We start from the raw sequence: 17,540 nt of genomic DNA on the forward strand, positions 1-17,540 counted from the left end.
TTGAGGGCACAGCCGGAGCGTCCGGATGCCCAGAGGACAGGAACAGCCTTTGGAGCAGCGTGAGCAAGACAAAGTTGCGAGAACAAAGCAGGGGCTGCATGAAAATCAGGCTGGAAGTGAGGAAATGTCACCCTGCAGGCACGGCACCCGCATTTTTGCCTGGGGGAACGTGCCCAACGTGCTTGATCCTGCTTTGCCCAGCACCAAGATCCCGAGATGTTTAGCAGGTGCTTCCCAGACAGGATCCAAAGTGAGCCCACAAAGAGGCAGTTTCATGATCAGTAGAACCAGGGGTGTCCATTTTCACATGGATTTATGTTTTGAATAATGTCCTGTGGGTTCTCTGATGTCCATTATTATCGTGCCCATGCATCACCATTTCCCGCAGTGAGGAGATTTCTGCCCTCTCTCTCATCACATATTCTCACTCAAAGCCATCTGAAACGTCCCCCCTATCTTTAATAGAGAAGATAAAAATTGCCCAAAAGCTCTGCAGTTATTAAAGGAGGGAAGGGAGATGCAGATGCACATACACCAGCTTTCCTAAAGACCTCAGGTTAAAGATAAATAAATCATAAACCCTTGCCCTTTCACGTTCTTTTGATTTCCCAGGTGTCCAGGCTGAAAGACTGAAGGCAGCCTGCAACAAAAGCCCATGGTGCAGAGAAACCACGAATTTAGTTACTTCAAGAGTTTTTCTTTGCAGATGACACATGGTGTGTGCTGTGACAGAGGCAGGAGCATGGAGACAGCCACGTCTGTCTGGCAGCTCCCCAACAGAATACTTCAATTTTTTAACCTGAAACGTGGATCAAAAGCAACCCTCCTAACTAAAATCAAAATCTAATATTCCTTCTTTAGCATTTTTGGAATGGAAAAAAATTACACGGAAGAAACGGAAAGCAGATTTTTTTTAGATTTGGAAGGGTTTTTTTTTAATCTCTCTCAATAATGAAGGGGTAAAATAATTCACCTTAAATCTTTTCAGTATTTTAGTAATTGGGTTTGGTTTTCTTTCTTGCCACATCTGGAGATTTTGACATTTCAGCAAGAAACAAAAAAATTGAAAAAAAAAAAAAAGCTTTTGCAACAAAAAAAGAAAACAATTTTTTCACCATGCAGGTTTAGAGCTTTTGCATCTCCTCATGCTGCTCCCCTCCTGCTGGCAGGGACCCTCCCAGCCAGCACCTTGTACCCCCTTTCCCTGCTCTTCTCTAAGGAATACCCCATCCCTGGGACAAGATACAATGGGATTATCTCTTTCACACACCCCTTGTGATCCAGCACAGCTCCCCAAGTGCTGTAACCCCAACAGAGCTGGAATCCCCTCACATCCTGCCCCAGCATCTCGTGCCCTATACACCAACCCCCCTTTTATGCCCCAGCACCTACCAAGGTTGGGCTCTAGAAGGTCCCTCCCAGCCCAGGACACCTGGGACCATTTGGAGCCCATTTATTTGAGCTGGTTTCCCTTCCATGGCAGGATAAAGCACAGAGCAATCTGATGTGCCCCTCCTTGCAGAGATGATGTGTCAGAATCAGCTATTTCAGTATGGGCTTGTTTCTTTTGGATGACAACCTCCAGTCCCTAAATATTCATGCAGGTTTTGATTCAGCTTTGAAGCTGGTGGGAGGCAGGTGCTTGAATGGGAACAAAGCACCTAATGGGCTTTATGGCACTGAGTCCCAGCCAGGATGCAGTTATGGTTCTGGGAGGTGCTTTACTGGGAGCAGAGCCAGTCCTTAGCTGGGTTCCAAGCTCCTGAAACCAGGCAAGGCTGGAAGAGCTCCTAGGTGAGACCAAGTTTAGTTTTGTTGCTGTAAATTGGGTATTGTGGAGAGCCCAGCGCTGGTTTGGAGACACGGGAAGGGGGCTGCTGGTGGGAAATCTTCTCCATCTCTGAGTGGTCATCCCCAAGGAGTTTGTGGTGGCCATCAGGGTGTGGGAGGAGGTCCTGGAGCGGCCCTGTCATGGGGAATGAGGTCTAAGAGCACTGAGGTGATGGATATTTGATGGTGTGGCTTTGGTCCTTGTGGGTGCAGGAAGAGGCGAAAACCCAAGGAGGTCAGGAGGAACAATGTGAGCACTGGGAGACATGAGGGATGACTAAGAGAGCTAAATTTACGGAGTCTGGGAAAAGGAAGGCTCAGGGGCAACTGTGGTCACGGGCTAAAAATACCTTCAAGGTAACAGTATAAATGAAGAAAGGGAATTACACGTGGTCCCAAAGGAGGCGAGGGCAGGAGATGGAGCTGGAGGGCAATGACAGAAGCAATTGGGGCAATGGAGAGTAGAGATGGGGAAGGAGACCTGGCCAGTGGGGAATTTGCCAGAAGGGTTTGTGGCAGCTGAGCAGAGCAGAAGCAGAGCAGTCAAAAGGTGACAGGGAAATGGGCTGGGTGCTGGTCCCTCCGTGACTTATTTTATGCTTTGTGGGTGCTCTGAGAGTAACACAATTTAACTCAAGAGAATTCACCTTAAGCTGGATTTTTTTCCACTTGTTTCTCCTTCCACATGCCCAGTCAAGTAGATGTTCTTTCCAGAAACTGGTTTTCTTTACTGTCAGGCCTCCACAGCACAAATTAATATTTAGATCGCAGCAATTTTAATCACCCTTAGAAAGGAGGAATATAAATTTCTAGTTAAGAATGGAGTGTGTGTGTCTCCTAAGTCAGTTCAGTGTAACTCAGGGAGATTTCTGTTCATACAGTCAGATGCTTCCAGCTGCAGCTCAAGCTGATCTCATACAGCAGGATTTGTCGTGGGTTTTTCTGGAGCAGCCTCCAATGAGGTCAGTGCTGTCTGAGAACAGGGCAGGAAGATGGATGGTGGCACAGAAATTTTGCATCCAATAAATATGTAATATAAAATAAGCAGCTCTGTCAGCAGCAGGATGAAGGGAGCCTGGCTTCTTCTTATCAGCATGTTGCTTGTAAATTCTGATTGAGGATTTTTTTAGTGACTGGGAGGGGTGGCCTCCTCATGGGTACCTTTTCCTGTGCCTGGTAAAGATGAGAAAGCACTTTAAAATCCCCTTTGGAGGGGGAAGAAGGAGACATTGGGGAGCCTCTGTCTATCAAGGCTTTTAATGAAAATTGATAGAAACTTAATTAGCATTGAAACTGATGACTGTCAGATTTGATTTGAACTGGAAAACCATCTGGTGCATCTTCATTTCAGGTGATTAAAAAAAAAGTCAAAAAAAAATCAGTGGCGATACTATGGTCGTGACTGATTGCCAAGAGCAGCCTTTGCTCTCTGCCCAGTTTGAGCCCTCTTGCTCTCGAGGTGATCCTTCTGCACTAGTGTCCTCACCACCGTGCCAACCCTCTGCAGCTCTGCCCACATCTTCCCCTCCAAAATGTGGAAGCTTTGGCTGAGCATTGCCTTCTATTCTAGCCAGAAATGTCACACTCACCTTTCTCCTTTGGAAATCTGTATTTTAGAAATCTAAATTGTCTCCATTTGTGCACGTGAATTATCTTTCCTGCAGCATTTTTTTCTCTGAGGGCTGCACCTTATGCTGGAGAAGCATCCCCTTCCAGGTTGAGTTCCTTGTATGAACCAACCTCTCTTGGGTCAGGGCTGCTGGTTTCAAAGCCAAAACTGATTTGGCATGTGTTGGGGAGAGTCAAGCAGGGAAGAGACACGAATAATCAATAGACTGGGGCTCTCAGGGGCTGTTTCCTGCATCAGAGGATGGGGTGGTGGGAGGTGAGGGGGAGCTGAAGCAGAGCGAGATGGGTGGACACTGGGTGCAGAGAGACTGAGCTGTTCGTGTCTTTTCGCTTGGCAGGTTAGTGCTGCTGGGATGTTGCAGCATCCTGTACGAGGGGAGGTAAAGCCATCTGCTTTAGGGTTTGAAAATAGCTCTGGGAGAGAGCTGTGAGTTACAAAACCCAGGCTATGGGTAGCACAGTTCACACAAACCACCAGCTGGGTGGGGATGGAGAAAGGGCTCCCGTTCAGTGTTTCAAGCAGAAATTTATCCCTGGAGTCATTCTACATATTTTTTACACCAGTCATTTCTTACTACAGCTCAACAATTGCCAGGGGACAGAGCATGGACTTTCTGCATCTTAACATGGATTGATGGATTTCATCCTACCTTCAGGGTCTAAGCTATCTGCCATGGTGTTTGTGTTTTAAAGCCATCACGAGTGTTGAAAGCAAAGGACTGACTCAGTAATTCTGTTTGTTTGTGGAGACATAATGTCCTTGGATCAGATAAAAGCACCTTCCCACTCCTGCTTTTATATACCTCATTAATTCCCAGTGTTAATGGCTGTGTCTTGTCTTCTGCCACCCAGGAGAAGTAGCACACAAGTGACTTCATCTCTGAAATTACCTGCTGCAGGCTCCGTGCAGGACATCACAGCTCAGTAAGTGTTTGTGTCCCAGCTGTTCCCAGAGACTGCTGCTCCTCTCAGGGCTGCAGCTGGCCAGGCACTGGAGACTGGATCAAGGGACAGCTCCTGTGAGCTGGTGGGGTGGGAGGTGGGGCTGGAAAGGGGAAAGCCATGTGTTTCTGAACACTCAACTACAGCTGGCGGTGCCAACCCATGCAATAGTATAAAAATGGAGTTAGAGATGCCCTAAGAGTCCGAGGTGAAAAGAAAGAAGGGGTGAGGCTAGAACAGGCCTTCATCCACAATTTCAGGCCTTTTCCATCTCTCAAGGACCACTCTGATTACAAAAGGAGGCAATCCTTGATGCCACTTGCTCTCAAGGCTTGTCTTTGTGGATTTGCCTCCCTCCCAAGCAAAGCAACAATCCCTGACAGTCCCTACAACCACGCCGTGCCTTTCCTCAGCTCCTCCATGCCTTGGAAAGGGTGAGATCCCACCCCTTACCTTTCCCACTCTCGATTTCTGGTGGTCTCAGAGATGCAGGATACCCAAAGCTGTGCTGCAGTGTGACACTGCAAATGGCCAACTAATGAGGCAAAGACGAGCACTTGAATTTAGATTCTTCTTTAGGGCTCACAGACTATTTGTAATCTTGAATTTGTTAATTGAAAATTGCTTCCTTTGTTTGTTGTTGGCCTTTTTGTGGAGGGGGATATTTCCTGCTTTGGGACTGCGTCACTGGATCTATAATAATGCACTTTGTACATTAGTGCCAGGCACATTTGTAATTGGCCACCCTATTAAAGAACACTAATGATCTTACAAGTGTTCACAAATAATGAATAGAATGGCCCCTCATTGAATTGAGCAATTTATTCACTGACATACTTGCTGATCTGTTTTTCCAGTATTTAACCCAGCTTTAGTTTTCTGTCTGCCTTGCAGAGATGGCTTCTCTTTCAGCCATGTGTTGGAGAGAATATGGGTCACAGGAAACGTTCTGTTCATACAAAATGTAGGGCTGCTCCACGCTCGCTCTTCTCTCAATGTGCATGACAGGGTTTGGGGAGTGAGAGGCAGCAGCTTTAATCTCAGTGCTCCTCTTATCCGTTAGTTCTCACTGGGATCCTCCTGAGGAATTAGGAGAGGACCAAAAAGCCAGGACTTGCGAAGTGTACTCTAAAAGGTTACGTTGGTTTTCTCATTTAAATATGAGTTTCAGGAAAAGCTGGTAACAGTACAGACTGGCAGGATTGGTTTTCCAATGAAACACAGCCCTGGGTGGCTCCTGCAGCCATAAAACTCGGTGCCACCATTTTCCTACTTCCCTACTAACATTGTGTGGAGGTATTTGTGATGAAAGGAGCAGCTTATCTGAGCTTGCAGTTCATTTTACATACAAAAAGTTTTGTCCTGAAGCCTTGTTTTACTTAAGAAGAACATGCAGAGGTGTGCACTTCACAGACCACTTGTGATTTTTTGGGTTGTAAGGGATAGAACTGTTACTGGAAAGGAGCTGATGATCTTTGACTTGATTTTATTTGATTGCAGGTCTTCCCATTGCACTGCTAAGAACCCATTCCATGGAGGATAATTATGTGGGGCAGGCACCTCTGTCATATCTTCTGCAGTCTCCCTGTCTTCTCCTGAGTCCTGTGAAGGTGTGTCAGGAGGAAATATTCCTTGGGGCAGAATCCAGCCATGGTGTAAGGGGGAAAAATGGTGCTACTGCACTATAAATACTGGGGTGTTAAAGAGCTGATTTGTGTCAGCACATCTGGAAATGGACTTCCTATGCTGGGAGTTTGGCTTCTGAACCCCTTGGTGACCACATCATGATGGGGTTTCAGTGCATGAAGGAAGCTGAATTTGGGCTTCCAAGATGATAGGTTGGGCCTTCGGGAAGCATGGAGAATGGGAATGACTTTGCACGCTGGGATTTGTGAGAAGTGGAGCAGGACTGTTGCCGAGTGGGCTCATGAACATGGGACATGGATTGGGTCCCTCCTGTGAAGCTGCAGCAATGTCTGCACTCGCTGCCTGTGGGACCACGGGGATGGGCATCCCCTCCCAGGGTGCTGCCCAGCCCTTCCCGGGGGTGCAGAAGGAGCCCTCCCCGTGGTGATTTTGAGGGGGGTGACAGAGCCTGGTTTTGGGAGCGGACACTGGGTTGGGGGCAGGGGGAAGATGTTGTATCTTGATCTGAGAGTGGGATGTCAGAGCCCGCTCTCGGAGGGACCTACATTTGGGGGAACAATGCCAGACCCTGATTTTCTTGAGGGGCGCGGCCGGAGTCGCTTTTTTTTAAATTTTGGGGGGAGAGGAATGGCAAACCCGGATTTTTGGGAGTGGAGGCAGCGCGAGAGGCGGCTGCCGGCGGGGGATGCCAAGGGTTAAGGGGGCGGGCGGCGGCGGGGCGGCGCTGGCGGAGCCGATTGCAGCGGCTCTTGCGGCTTCGGCTGCGCCGGGCGCGGAGCAGCGGCGGGGAGCGCGGGCGGAGCCCCCGCCGGAGCCCCCCGCCGCCCCCGGCCCCGCCGCCCCCCGCCGCCACCATGGTGCAGAAATCCCGCAACGGAGGCGTCTACCCGGGGCCCGCCGCGGAGAAGAAGCTCAAGGTGGGCTTCGTGGGGCTGGACCCGGGCGCCCCGGACTCCAGCCGGGACGGAGCGCTCCTCATCGCCGGTTCCGAGAGCTCCAAGCGGGGCAGCATCCTCAGCAAGCCCCGCTCCGGGGTCTCGGGCAGCGGGAAGCCCCCCAAAAGGAATGCTTTTTACCGCAAGCTGCAGAATTTCCTCTACAATGTGCTGGAGAGACCGCGGGGATGGGCTTTCATTTACCACGCATACGTGTGAGTAAAAGGGTGGGGGGCAAACCTGATGGCAGAGACCCCCCCCCGTTCGGTGTGCCCTCCTCCACCCCCTCAGCCCCCCAAATGCGCCGGAGAGGAAGGATGCTCCAGCTGCAGAGCGGGTGCGGGGAAGGGATGCCGGGTGCCAGGGCTGGTTGGGGAGCCCCGGGGGATGCTGCGGGGGGCGGCGGCTGAGCCGCTGCCCCCCATCCTCTCCCAGAGCAGTCGGGCCGCCCGGCCGGGCCGCCGCTGCATCCCGCATCCCGAATCCCGCATCCCGCATCCCTCGCCCCAGCCCAGGCGGTGCCCGGGGACGGGGCGGTGATGGCCATCCGGGGAAGGGGGCGGGGGGGAAGGAGCTGCCCCTGCAGAGCTGGCGGGTGGCTCCCAGGAGAGGTGCGATGCAAGGAGCCCCTGTCGCCCCCTGCCCGCTCCTGCTTGCGGGGGAAGGGGCTGCTCATGCGGTCGGTGCAGGGGGCTGGAGCAGCGGGAGTGATGGGTAGCGACTGTTCCTCCGTCTTGCTTGAAATCACCATAGCAATGCTGTGAGCAGAGGAACAAAAAGCTCTGCTCAGGCACCGTCTCTCCTCCCCCCCACCCCCCAGCATCCTTCCCTCCCCGGCCCCATCTTTGCCTTCTGGCTGGCTGCAGTCGGTTTGGGTCTGGGGTTGGTTCTGTGGCTCTGCTCAGGGTTCTGGAGGTATTTCTTGTCCCCCGTGGGAAGCGTCTGAATGGGAGATGTGTCTAGAAAGAAATGCTAATCAGTGTCTGGGGCTCCCTGCCTGTACGGCCGAGCGGTAAACAAAGGAGCATCCCTTAGGTGCACATCTCCCCCCTGGTACCCGGGTTTTGGGCAGAAATGGCCCCGCTGACCCGCGTTTGGCAGAAGGATTCCCATCTCTGAAGCACTGCTGCATAGGAGAGCAGATGACTTCCCGTTGTTCCCAGGATTGCGAAGGGAGGGTCAAGATAAATCTCGGTGTTACTGCAACTCCCTTCCCTCTGGGACTTTCCACAGTCCCACTGGGCTCTTCCGCAGGCCTGGGCTCAGGCTGGGATGCTCCTACCCTGGTGCCAATGGTTTTTTTGTTTAGTTTTTGTGTTTTTCCTCATGGCCAGGGCCTCTGCCAGCCATAGCAAAAGGATTTTTGGGGATTTTTCTGGTTTTTTCCCACCTCCATCCTTTTGCTGTTATGCTGCTGTAAGATAAGGAGTTGGGATGTGCTTTCTGCTCCTCAGCCATTTTGTACAATGAGGCCTTCCTTGGAGGTGTTGGTGGGACCAGTCAGAGAGGGGAGGTCCTGGCTGGGTGGAAGGGGGAGCTTTGCTGAGCACTGCAGCGAGCTGGGGTCCTTGGGGAAGCTCATCCCCCCAGGGAAATGGGAGAGGAGAAGAGAGAGCATCTGTGGAGCTCAGTTGCAGCTATGATGAGGAGTGTGAAGTCCAGCACTGGGCATACTGAGCACCCTTCATGCTGCCATCCATCCTCTGGAGTTGTGGATGGTTTGTGTCGCAAAATCTTCCAGAACCATGTGGAGGGGCCAAGTGTTCACGTTATGAGCTGGGTTATTGCCTGTGTGTGTGCACTGAGGGTGGGGATGTTGTGTGCAGCATTAAATGCAGGTGAGACCCCAGCTGGGGATGCTGGGGTGACAGTGACAGAGATGGAAGGGGCTGAAAGCCGGATGTCAAGCAGAAGGTGAAGCTTGTCCGTGAGGGCTTTACAAACATCTTTGGCTTCTTCAGCTGCTCTGTCTTAACTTCTGACCTGTTTGGCTCTCTGCGGCGGGGTTTGCTTGGGCAGCCAGGAATGCTCCCAGGGCAGGAGTAGGGTCACCCTAAACTGCCCTGTTCCCAGTGCCAGGCTGTTCCCAGTGCCCCCTGGCTCTCACCATGTAGCTGCATCCCCCCCAGCCCAAGTACCTGCATTTGTTCTGGGCTTGTGACTCCACTTGTATCCGCTGTGACACCACAGGGAGCGTGCAAAACCAGCCTCTGCCCCCACCCCTCACGTACCTGCTGGGAAATGGAGGCTGAATTCAGGGCTGAAGTGGTAATTGCACCAATGTCTGTGAAGTGGCAGTGATATGATTATTTTTTTACAGTGCATTGGGAAGTTCTATGGACTCCCGTGTCCTGTACCATACACATGATAGGTTTAGCCTTGGCAGTTTGCTGATACAGTGTTTGGAGAGCTGAAGGATATGGGAAACTTCACACAAAGTTACCAGGATAAGCTCCTGCATCAGTTATCCCCCCTTGCTGCCCGGGTGAGTGTAGTGTGGCCTGTGCCAGGTCTGTGGGTGTTGGAATGGGTTTTGTAACTGGAAGTCAGTAATGCAGACAGGACAGATAAAAAGCTTATTCAAAGATGTGGGAGGATGACAAGATTGCCTCAAGGTCACAAAGTTTGTGTGGAAGAGCTGGAGCCATTTCTATGTCCCGATAACCAGTGCAGTGCCCTACCTGTGCTATTGGGGTCACTCTGTCTCCTCCTGCCCCAAACCCCAAACCCCATTTTGTGCCAAAGCCTGGAGCACAGAATCACCTTTAGCCCTCATCCTGCAGGAATGGCAGTCCTGAAGAAGACTGTGGATGAGAATGCCCTGTCCTGCCACTGTCTTGGGCTCAGTCAGCCCCCCCTACTACCAGCACCGCTATTTCCCTGCTCCTGCTGCTCACAGGGACTTTCTTGCATGGAGATTTATTTCCAGTGTGAGTGAGTTTGTGATGCTGCAAGGCTGGGGTTTAGCTCATAGAGATGCTCACAGACTCAGCTGCCTTTCCAGGCATGGAGCTGCTCCGGGGCTGCTCAGGCAGCTCCCTGCATCCAAAGCCAAGACAAAAACTACTGGGACTCTCCCAGTGTGGAGATGTTTCAAGAAATATGAGAGGTGCCTCTGGGTAAGTACCTCTGCTAAATTCCTGCCTGCAGAGGCCCAGGCTGGTTCTGCACCGGGCCACTGATGCTCTGCCTTGAGATGCCTGTGCAGGTTGCATTTATTTCCAGTGCTGCATCCTAGATCGAATCCATCTGATTTCATTCCCCACCTCTTCCTGCTGTCGATCATCCCCTTTCACAGCATTTCATGCATAAGAAATCAGGGAAATTCAAACCAGGGAAGCTCTCACTCCCCCAACCCCGGTCTCATCTCAGATGTTGCCTCTCTAAAAGCGCCGTTACCTCTGTGAGCAAAAGCACGGTTTTATATTTCTGTGTCATGATTCATTTTTGTGCTTAATAGCTCTTCCTACACTGACACAACTGGGTGACCTGCTCTTGGGAGCTGTGTGTATGATATATATGATATATTTTGCACAACCCCATGGACAGCTGAGCCTGGTGGGCCCTGTTTTTGAGTGTAGCTAGAGGTGCTCTCTGGCTCCCAGAGGTCTGAGCCTCCCTTATCTCTCACCTTCTTCTGATATTTCTCTCAACATCTTTCTATTCCTCCCCATGGGGTTTTTTTTGTTGTTGTTGTTGTTTTTGGTTTTTTTTTTTTTTTTTTTTTTTGGTTTTTTGGCAGATCCTTAACAATGCAGCACATGGCTTCATTCTGTTCAAGGCTGAGCTGAAACTTGAAAAGTTGAGCTGTGTTTAAAGAGCAGGTCAGGCTTTTTGAGGGGTGCAACAGCACTTAGATCTCAGGGTAGCTCTCTGTACATGTGGGCATTTGGCTTCCAAAATTTTTCCATTTTATTACTCTGAATAATTTTTTTTTCCCTTCTAGTCCTTTTGGCTTGGTTTCTGTAACCTGCCCTGTGCTCAGGAAGGGCTGTAATACTTGAAAGTGATTTTTGTCCCTACCTGCCAACTTATTTCAGGAGGGATGACTGTTCTGTGCCAGCCTTAGCAATGTACTTGCACTGGGCATCCCCATGGTCTGAGGTGTCTGGAGACACATTTGCTGATCCCTGGGTGAGCTGCTCATGTTGGGTCCCTGAGCTGATGAAGGGGCAGCTTTTGGAGCAGTGGCACGAAAACAGCCTGGATTCAGGCACTTTTAAAGCTGTGTGCTCAGGAACCAACATAATTCTTGCGTTTCCTACTTAGAATTTACAACCCTAATGCGTCTCTTTAACTGTGTTAAAAATAGTTTGGGTGCATTTTTCATCTGCATACTGTGCACCATACATTTAGTTAATTAAGCAAGTGCATGGACTTAAATTATAATAAGGGGGAACATTTCCTCCCTGTCTAATTCTATTAAAATTTCCTTGTACCATCTCCATCCCATTTGTTCTTCCCTTTTCACCCAGACAAGCCACCTCTCTCTCCAGTGTCCTGCCTGCATCCTGGCATGGCCATGGCTGGCATGGGGGGGAGCATGGAGAGTGGATGAGGTGCTTCCCTGGAGTTCCAGGTTTCTCTTTGCAGAAGTGGCCTCTTTTGTGACCCCTTTCACTCCTCAGAACTGATAAAAGCATGGTTATTTCACATAGATCCATTCCCAGATAATCTCTTACATCAGAATTTGGGGTAAATGTGGTCTGACAGTCTCGATTGTCCATCCCCAAGCCCTGAGGAGTGGTGGTTCATGGGCAGCCCTCACCCACAGCCAGGGTTGTTGTGGGCAGGTATGATGCCACCAGACTCAGCCCATCCACCAGCGACGTACAGGGACCTCTCCTGGCTTCTCCTTCCCCCCTCCAGGTTGAGCGGGATGAAGGGGCCAGTACAGATCTCCCGCAGGTGCTGATCTTAATGGACCTGCTGGGCTCTGACCTCCAGTGCTGCTGCCCTGAGCTGTGGGGTCGTGTCCACCCCAGGGACCAGGGGACCTTCCCTGTGGGATGCCTCACGAGCTCCTCTCCAGCTGCTTACTCAGAGCTTGGTGGGAGCAACCTGATTACAGTCGCTTTAATGTGTCACGTTCCAGCCATCACATTCGCCCCACACTGACATTAAGGAAATGAAAAACAAGCTGATCCCCTGGGTGACCTCCTCATTGTGCTGCAACACACCTCAACTAGATGAGTCTCACTATGGCTCGATGTATAAAAGAAAGGAATAACCCAAAAGGCAAGCCCCAAATCCTGTACTAAAGGGAAGATGGGCATAGCTCAAAGAGATATGGTAAAAAAAAAAAAAATCAGGTTTCTTGATTTGGTTTTTTTTGCATTTCAGCAGAAGGAAGGGATGACAGGGTGAGACACGGTGTCATTCCTTTGGCAAGGCGGGCTGAGCAGGGCAGAGGGTTTGCCTGCCAGGCATCAATGGTGCTCACAAGGATACAAAGCATGTGAATTTAGTGTTTGGCTTCTGGGAGTTAAGTAGCAAACACTTAGCCCTGTATAACCCTTTTTAAGGTAGCCCAAATGCTCAGTTGGTTTCTTAGTTCCAGAAGAACAGATTATTCTTTAAACAGTGGTGACAAGGAGATGTGCCAGTCCCTTTTCCTGCCATGTAATCTCCTCTAGAACAGATATGGTAGAGCTGAGTGGTTCCTACAAAGGGTTAATGGCCTGTCCCTGTTGGTGTGATGGCCCTGTATATCAAAGAGAGGAGTCTCCAACACTGAGCTACACATTTCTTTAGAGTAATGCGGTGATTTTTATCCCCCCATGATCCTAAAGGAACCACATTGCAAAGCCAGACTGTTGTGGTGGTCTGAACTGGGTTTCATGGCTGTATTTAGAATGCATTTAGAGTGTATTTAGATGTACTTGAAGGGTGAGCACATGATGGCAAAACCAGGGAGCACAGAAGGACGGTGGGTGCTGGGTCCTTCACCACCATATATTTAAATGCCTCCTAATCAGGTTACAAGACAAAAAGACTTGGGCTGTTCTGACAGTCACCTGTGACAAAAGATGATTCCACCAGGACTGCAGGAGTAGACCAATGTAAATTTCAATGTAAATCTTTTCTCCCAGTAAGAGCAAGCTGTGTGATGAGCAAGTCGTGTGAACTTGCTCAGTTCCTGAAGCTGTGGTGACCTCGGCTCCCCACGTGGTTCTTGTGGCCTTATCCTGGGTGAGCTGCAAACGCAGCCTCCTGTGACACTGACAGCAGAGGTGTCTTGGGGGCGTTGTGTGCATTTATTGTGAGGCACTGAAATAATTACTCAGTGTTTGATGGGGAGTATCTCACACAAGGCACTGGCTGGGATGGCAAGAGCTGCTTCGTTACAGCCTCGGGGCTTCTTGGCTGTACAACTGCCAGTAGATGAGCAAAAGCAGAGAGTTCCTGCAGAACTCTCTGGTCTCTCTCTGGCATCGCTCCAGCCTCTTAATGTGCTTTTTAGATGTGTGGAAAAGTTTTGGTGTTGGTAAGCATCCATCCAGTGATTTTTTTTTGAGTGGATTGGATGTCAAAAGCAGACTTTTGCGAGAGAGGAAGCAAGAAAACCTCTGGAATCTTCTCACCTCTTGCTCTTGCTGCTGTAGGGCGGTGATTTAAAGCTACATCAGAGTCACTGGGACTGCTGGGTGCAAGCCCTGTAACTGAGCAGTCACTTGATTTGTCTTGGGACCTATAACGTCCAGATGTTTAAGGCGTAGTGGGCTTTCATTGTGGATGTGGTGACACTCAGATACATGCTGGTTTCCTCGTGGAAATCGCACAGGAGCCTCAGTACAGGCTTAGGTGGGCAGGTTTGCCATGTGGAGGTGTCCATTTCTCTCTGTTGATGGCAGAGGGAGCCGAAATTCCCTTGCGCACCTCAGTGAGAGCTGGGTGGGACCAGTCCAGGCAAGGAGGAGAGAAGACAGAGCCTGGCAGGATTTCAAACTGAAAAACAGGAGTGAGTTGAGGCATCTCCCACCTCCTGCCACAGCCTGTGGGAACTGGGGTGTTCAAAGCCAGAACTACACTGTGGACACCCCACCAGGTAAGGTGAATGGGAGAGATGAAGCTGATCCACACTGAAATGGGATGACCTGGACCTGAGATCCACCTTGGAGAATGGAACTTTCATAGCAAACCCCGATCAACTCTTGTGATCTGCAACACAAGACTGGGAGAAATCAGAAGTAATCAATCCCTATTGACACTGGTTGTAGTTCCTAAGCAGCTCCAGTTGTGTTTCAGAGGGAAGTGCCCAGTTGCCATCTTCATTCAGGGGTCCTCCTTTTTTTACTGCCTCCCACGGGAGGGTGGGACAGGGAAAAGAAACGAGAGGACAGGCAAAGGCAGAGGGAATGACTGGGTTAGGAGGCAACTGCTCTTCATCTGAACTTCCTGGCAGTCCATCGTGGCTGGTTCTTGGTCTCTTCAGGACAGATCTTGCCTTCCGGAGGGTCTTTCCCAGGCATTCACAAATTCCTCATTTGTAAACAAACCCTGATCTCCGTGGCAGTCCTGCTCTCTCGTTTAGAGCTCTGCCAGCCCTGGGGAGGTGACAGTATGGGAGCAAATTAGGGCTGGGGTGGCAGCGGAGCTGCTGTCACGCACTGCAAGGGATGAGCACAGCAGGGCAGGCACTCCTAACACTGCTCCCACAGCGAGCCTGTCACTCTCCATGAAGTTATCATGATGCCCAGGAAAAAAATAAACTCTCAGAAATCCTGACTCAAGGGTGGCTTGTGTACCCCTCGTGTGTCTCTTGTGTGAGGGCAGTGGGTTGTGTTTGGGTACCTGCAGTGTCTGTTTCTTGCAGATTTGGGTTGATGTGGTGGGAAAAACTGATATGGGGTGCAAAGGAAAAAGAAAAAATCAGTCAAAGAATAGTTAAAATGAATAGAAAGGGGAAAAGATTGTTCTATTAATATTACAGCAGTGTACAAGCACCCCTAAAGGGAGTAGAAGTCTACAAGCTTCTGTTCTGTCCATCAAGTCAAAAAGAGCCAGTCCCTGCTGAAAGACACAGAAAAGGTGTAAAATAGCTGTTGGAGCATTGCTGGTAGATGTTCTCTTTGCTCCCCTTCTCTTTTTAACAACATTTCCTGTCGCCTGATTTGCTTTTTGATTGTTGGTTGGTTTCTGTCTGGGCTCCTTGGGTTTGCAGAGGAAGGTGGGGTTGGCTTTGGCCAACCTGTGGTCTGAGAACCTCAGCAGGGCTAACGTTGGGCTGAGAGGATGAAGGTGGCATCTTCCCAATGACATGGACCACCTACAGAGGGACGCTTTGCTGTGATCTGGCTGTTCATTACAGATGCAGCACGTCGAGGGCTGTGAATGGGTCCTATTGACTTTGTCCTGTTGGAGTGTTACATGTGGCAGCGAAATGACAGCTCTGGGAGACGTTCTCCTGCATGTTTATGGGTTTGTGCTCAACTCAGAGTCTCCAAGTGGCCATCAATTGAGTTTATGCTTGCTGGGAGGTTTGTTACCTGATCTGAAGAACATAATAAGGGATGTAAGAGCACTCCATCTTTCACTCAAGAGGAGAGCAAAAGAGGTAAATATAAATATCTGTATATTATAGCTGGACAAACAGGGAGTGAGGCTCTGTTGCCTCCTGCCACTTCAAGCCATATGGTGGCTAAGCCTGAGTGCTTCCAGGAGGGGCAGTAAAAACTAAAACATCTCCCCAGTAACAAGGACTACTCAATGCTCTGGAGGCAGGTAGACTGCAGGCAGGGCTTAGGCTGGTGTGACCATTGCTTCAATGCTGGACATTGTTATTTTTCAGTGGTTACTCATCCTTCCTCTTCCTTTATGCCTGGCAAGGCTGGAAATGCCAAGTCTTGCCCAGCTGACCTCTTGCTAGGCCTTCCTCCAAGTTTGCTGGGGTTTATTAGCAGTGATTTGTGCTTTAAGGACTAGTGAGATTCCTGAGTCATCCCCTTAGGCAGGGAGCTATTTATTTCAGTGTGTGTGTTACACTCCCTGGGAGTGGGTGTCTCTCTTCCGCTTTTGGATCCTGCCCTGACACTATATAAAGACTCCAGGCTTGAATGAGCAACAAAACCAACCCTCAAACTGGCTCCATCCTTTGGAAGATCGGTGCTGCTGATCCCATCTCTCCTGGCTGAAGGAGCATGGCCGTCTGGAGCATGGGTAGGAGCTTGCATGGGATGTTTGTCCATCTTGGGGTGTGGAGCTGCTGGGACCTCTTGTGGGGACCCAGCACAATGGCTGTCCTTGTCCAGGGGAAGCTCTTGCTCTGCAGTGGCTCATGGCTGAGGGGGAGGTGGGATTTGTACCGTCTTTTTCCCCCAGAGGTTGCTTTGCTGGTGCTGTTGGGTTTTTGATCAGTGGGAGAAGGAGAGATGAGGTGAGTGTCTGTAACAGTCTCCGTTGGTATTAGAGCAGGGACTGGAGGTGCCATGGGCTAAGGTGGATGGGCTCCTCTGAGACAAAGCCAGTGCAGGAATTTCATTGGGTCATTTTTCCCTGGATGGGCCTTTTCAGACACAGCCCACGGCTTCAGAAAGCTGCCCTGCTGTGAATTTGGGGGGGAAGGAGAGCCCCTCACAGAGCACCTCTCTGGGAGATGCACAGAAGCCAGCATGCTAATGGCAGTGTTCATCCAAAAGCTGACTTCACACCCAATTAAGCATCACCCTGAGCCAGAGGGACAAGTCCTCATGTCGTTATGTCTTGAACTCAATTGCTGGCACTTCATGAGGGCTGTGTCTCCATAGCCTGAGGGAACGAAGCATTTAATCCGTATCAGCACTAAAGAAACTTGGTTAATGTGATCTCGTGGTTTGGTTCTTGTGGGTAGGGGACACACATCTCTGTCATGGTCTTTTTCTTAGTTATGGCTATTCCTGTAAGGAAGGGAAAAGACTTAGACAGAAGGAGAATTTCCTGAGCTCTTTGTCTGTAATTTATCAGAATTTTGCACTGAATTTTTCTTCTTTGCCACATTTTCTTCTTATAACATCTAGATGTTTTTAATGCTATTCTTAATTAGCAGTTTCTCACTTACCGTGCCAGCTAATGATGGGATATGAAGAATTTCTGCACTGGCCTTGTGTAGCTGATGATGTTTTTCTTTTCTGCAACAGAAAACAGATGTAATTCAAAACCTTCTCTGAGCTGCCCCTCCAGGCCCAGAGCCTGTGCTCCCCCGAGGCAGTTGTGGCTGGTGGGAGCATCTCAAGTCATGTTAAATGACACAGAGAGAGCTGCTGGGGCTTAGCAAGGGAATCAGTAGATTAATGGGATAAATAGAATCATAGAATTGGGTTGGAAGGGACCTTAAAGCTCATCTCGTTCCAACCCCCTGCCATGGGCAGGGACACCTCCCACTATCCCAGGTTGCTCCAAGCCCCATCCAACCTGGCCTTGGACACTTCCAGGGATGGGGCAGCCACAGCTTCTCTGGGCAACCTGTGCCAGGGCCTCACCACCCTCACAGGGAAGAATTTCTTCCTAATATCTAACCTAATCCTGTCCTTTGTCAGTTTAGATAACACCATGTAGGTATGAAACTTGGTTTTAAATTGG

General features: G+C 50.0%; 1 protein-coding gene across 18 annotated transcripts in view; it reads left to right on the forward strand.

Annotated features, from left to right (window-relative positions):
• The first annotated feature begins 6,880 nt into the window (after positions 1-6,880).
• KCNQ2 (potassium voltage-gated channel subfamily Q member 2) overlaps positions 6,881-17,540 on the forward strand; it is a 74,929-nt gene continuing 64,269 nt past the window's right edge. For all 18 annotated transcript variants that reach the window (XR_005603446.1, XM_039563375.1, XM_039563386.1 and 15 more), the window contains exon 1: positions 6,881-7,198. Coding sequence is in view for 17 of the 18 variants with exons in the window: in XM_039563375.1 (XP_039419309.1) it covers positions 6,903-7,198 (296 nt within the window). In the remaining variant the exon portion in view is untranslated. The remainder of the gene's footprint in view (positions 7,199-17,540) is intronic.

The sequence above is a fragment of the Corvus cornix genome, chromosome 20 (assembly GCF_000738735.6).
Source record: "Corvus cornix cornix isolate S_Up_H32 chromosome 20, ASM73873v5, whole genome shotgun sequence".
Lineage (NCBI taxonomy): Eukaryota > Metazoa > Chordata > Aves > Passeriformes > Corvidae > Corvus > Corvus cornix.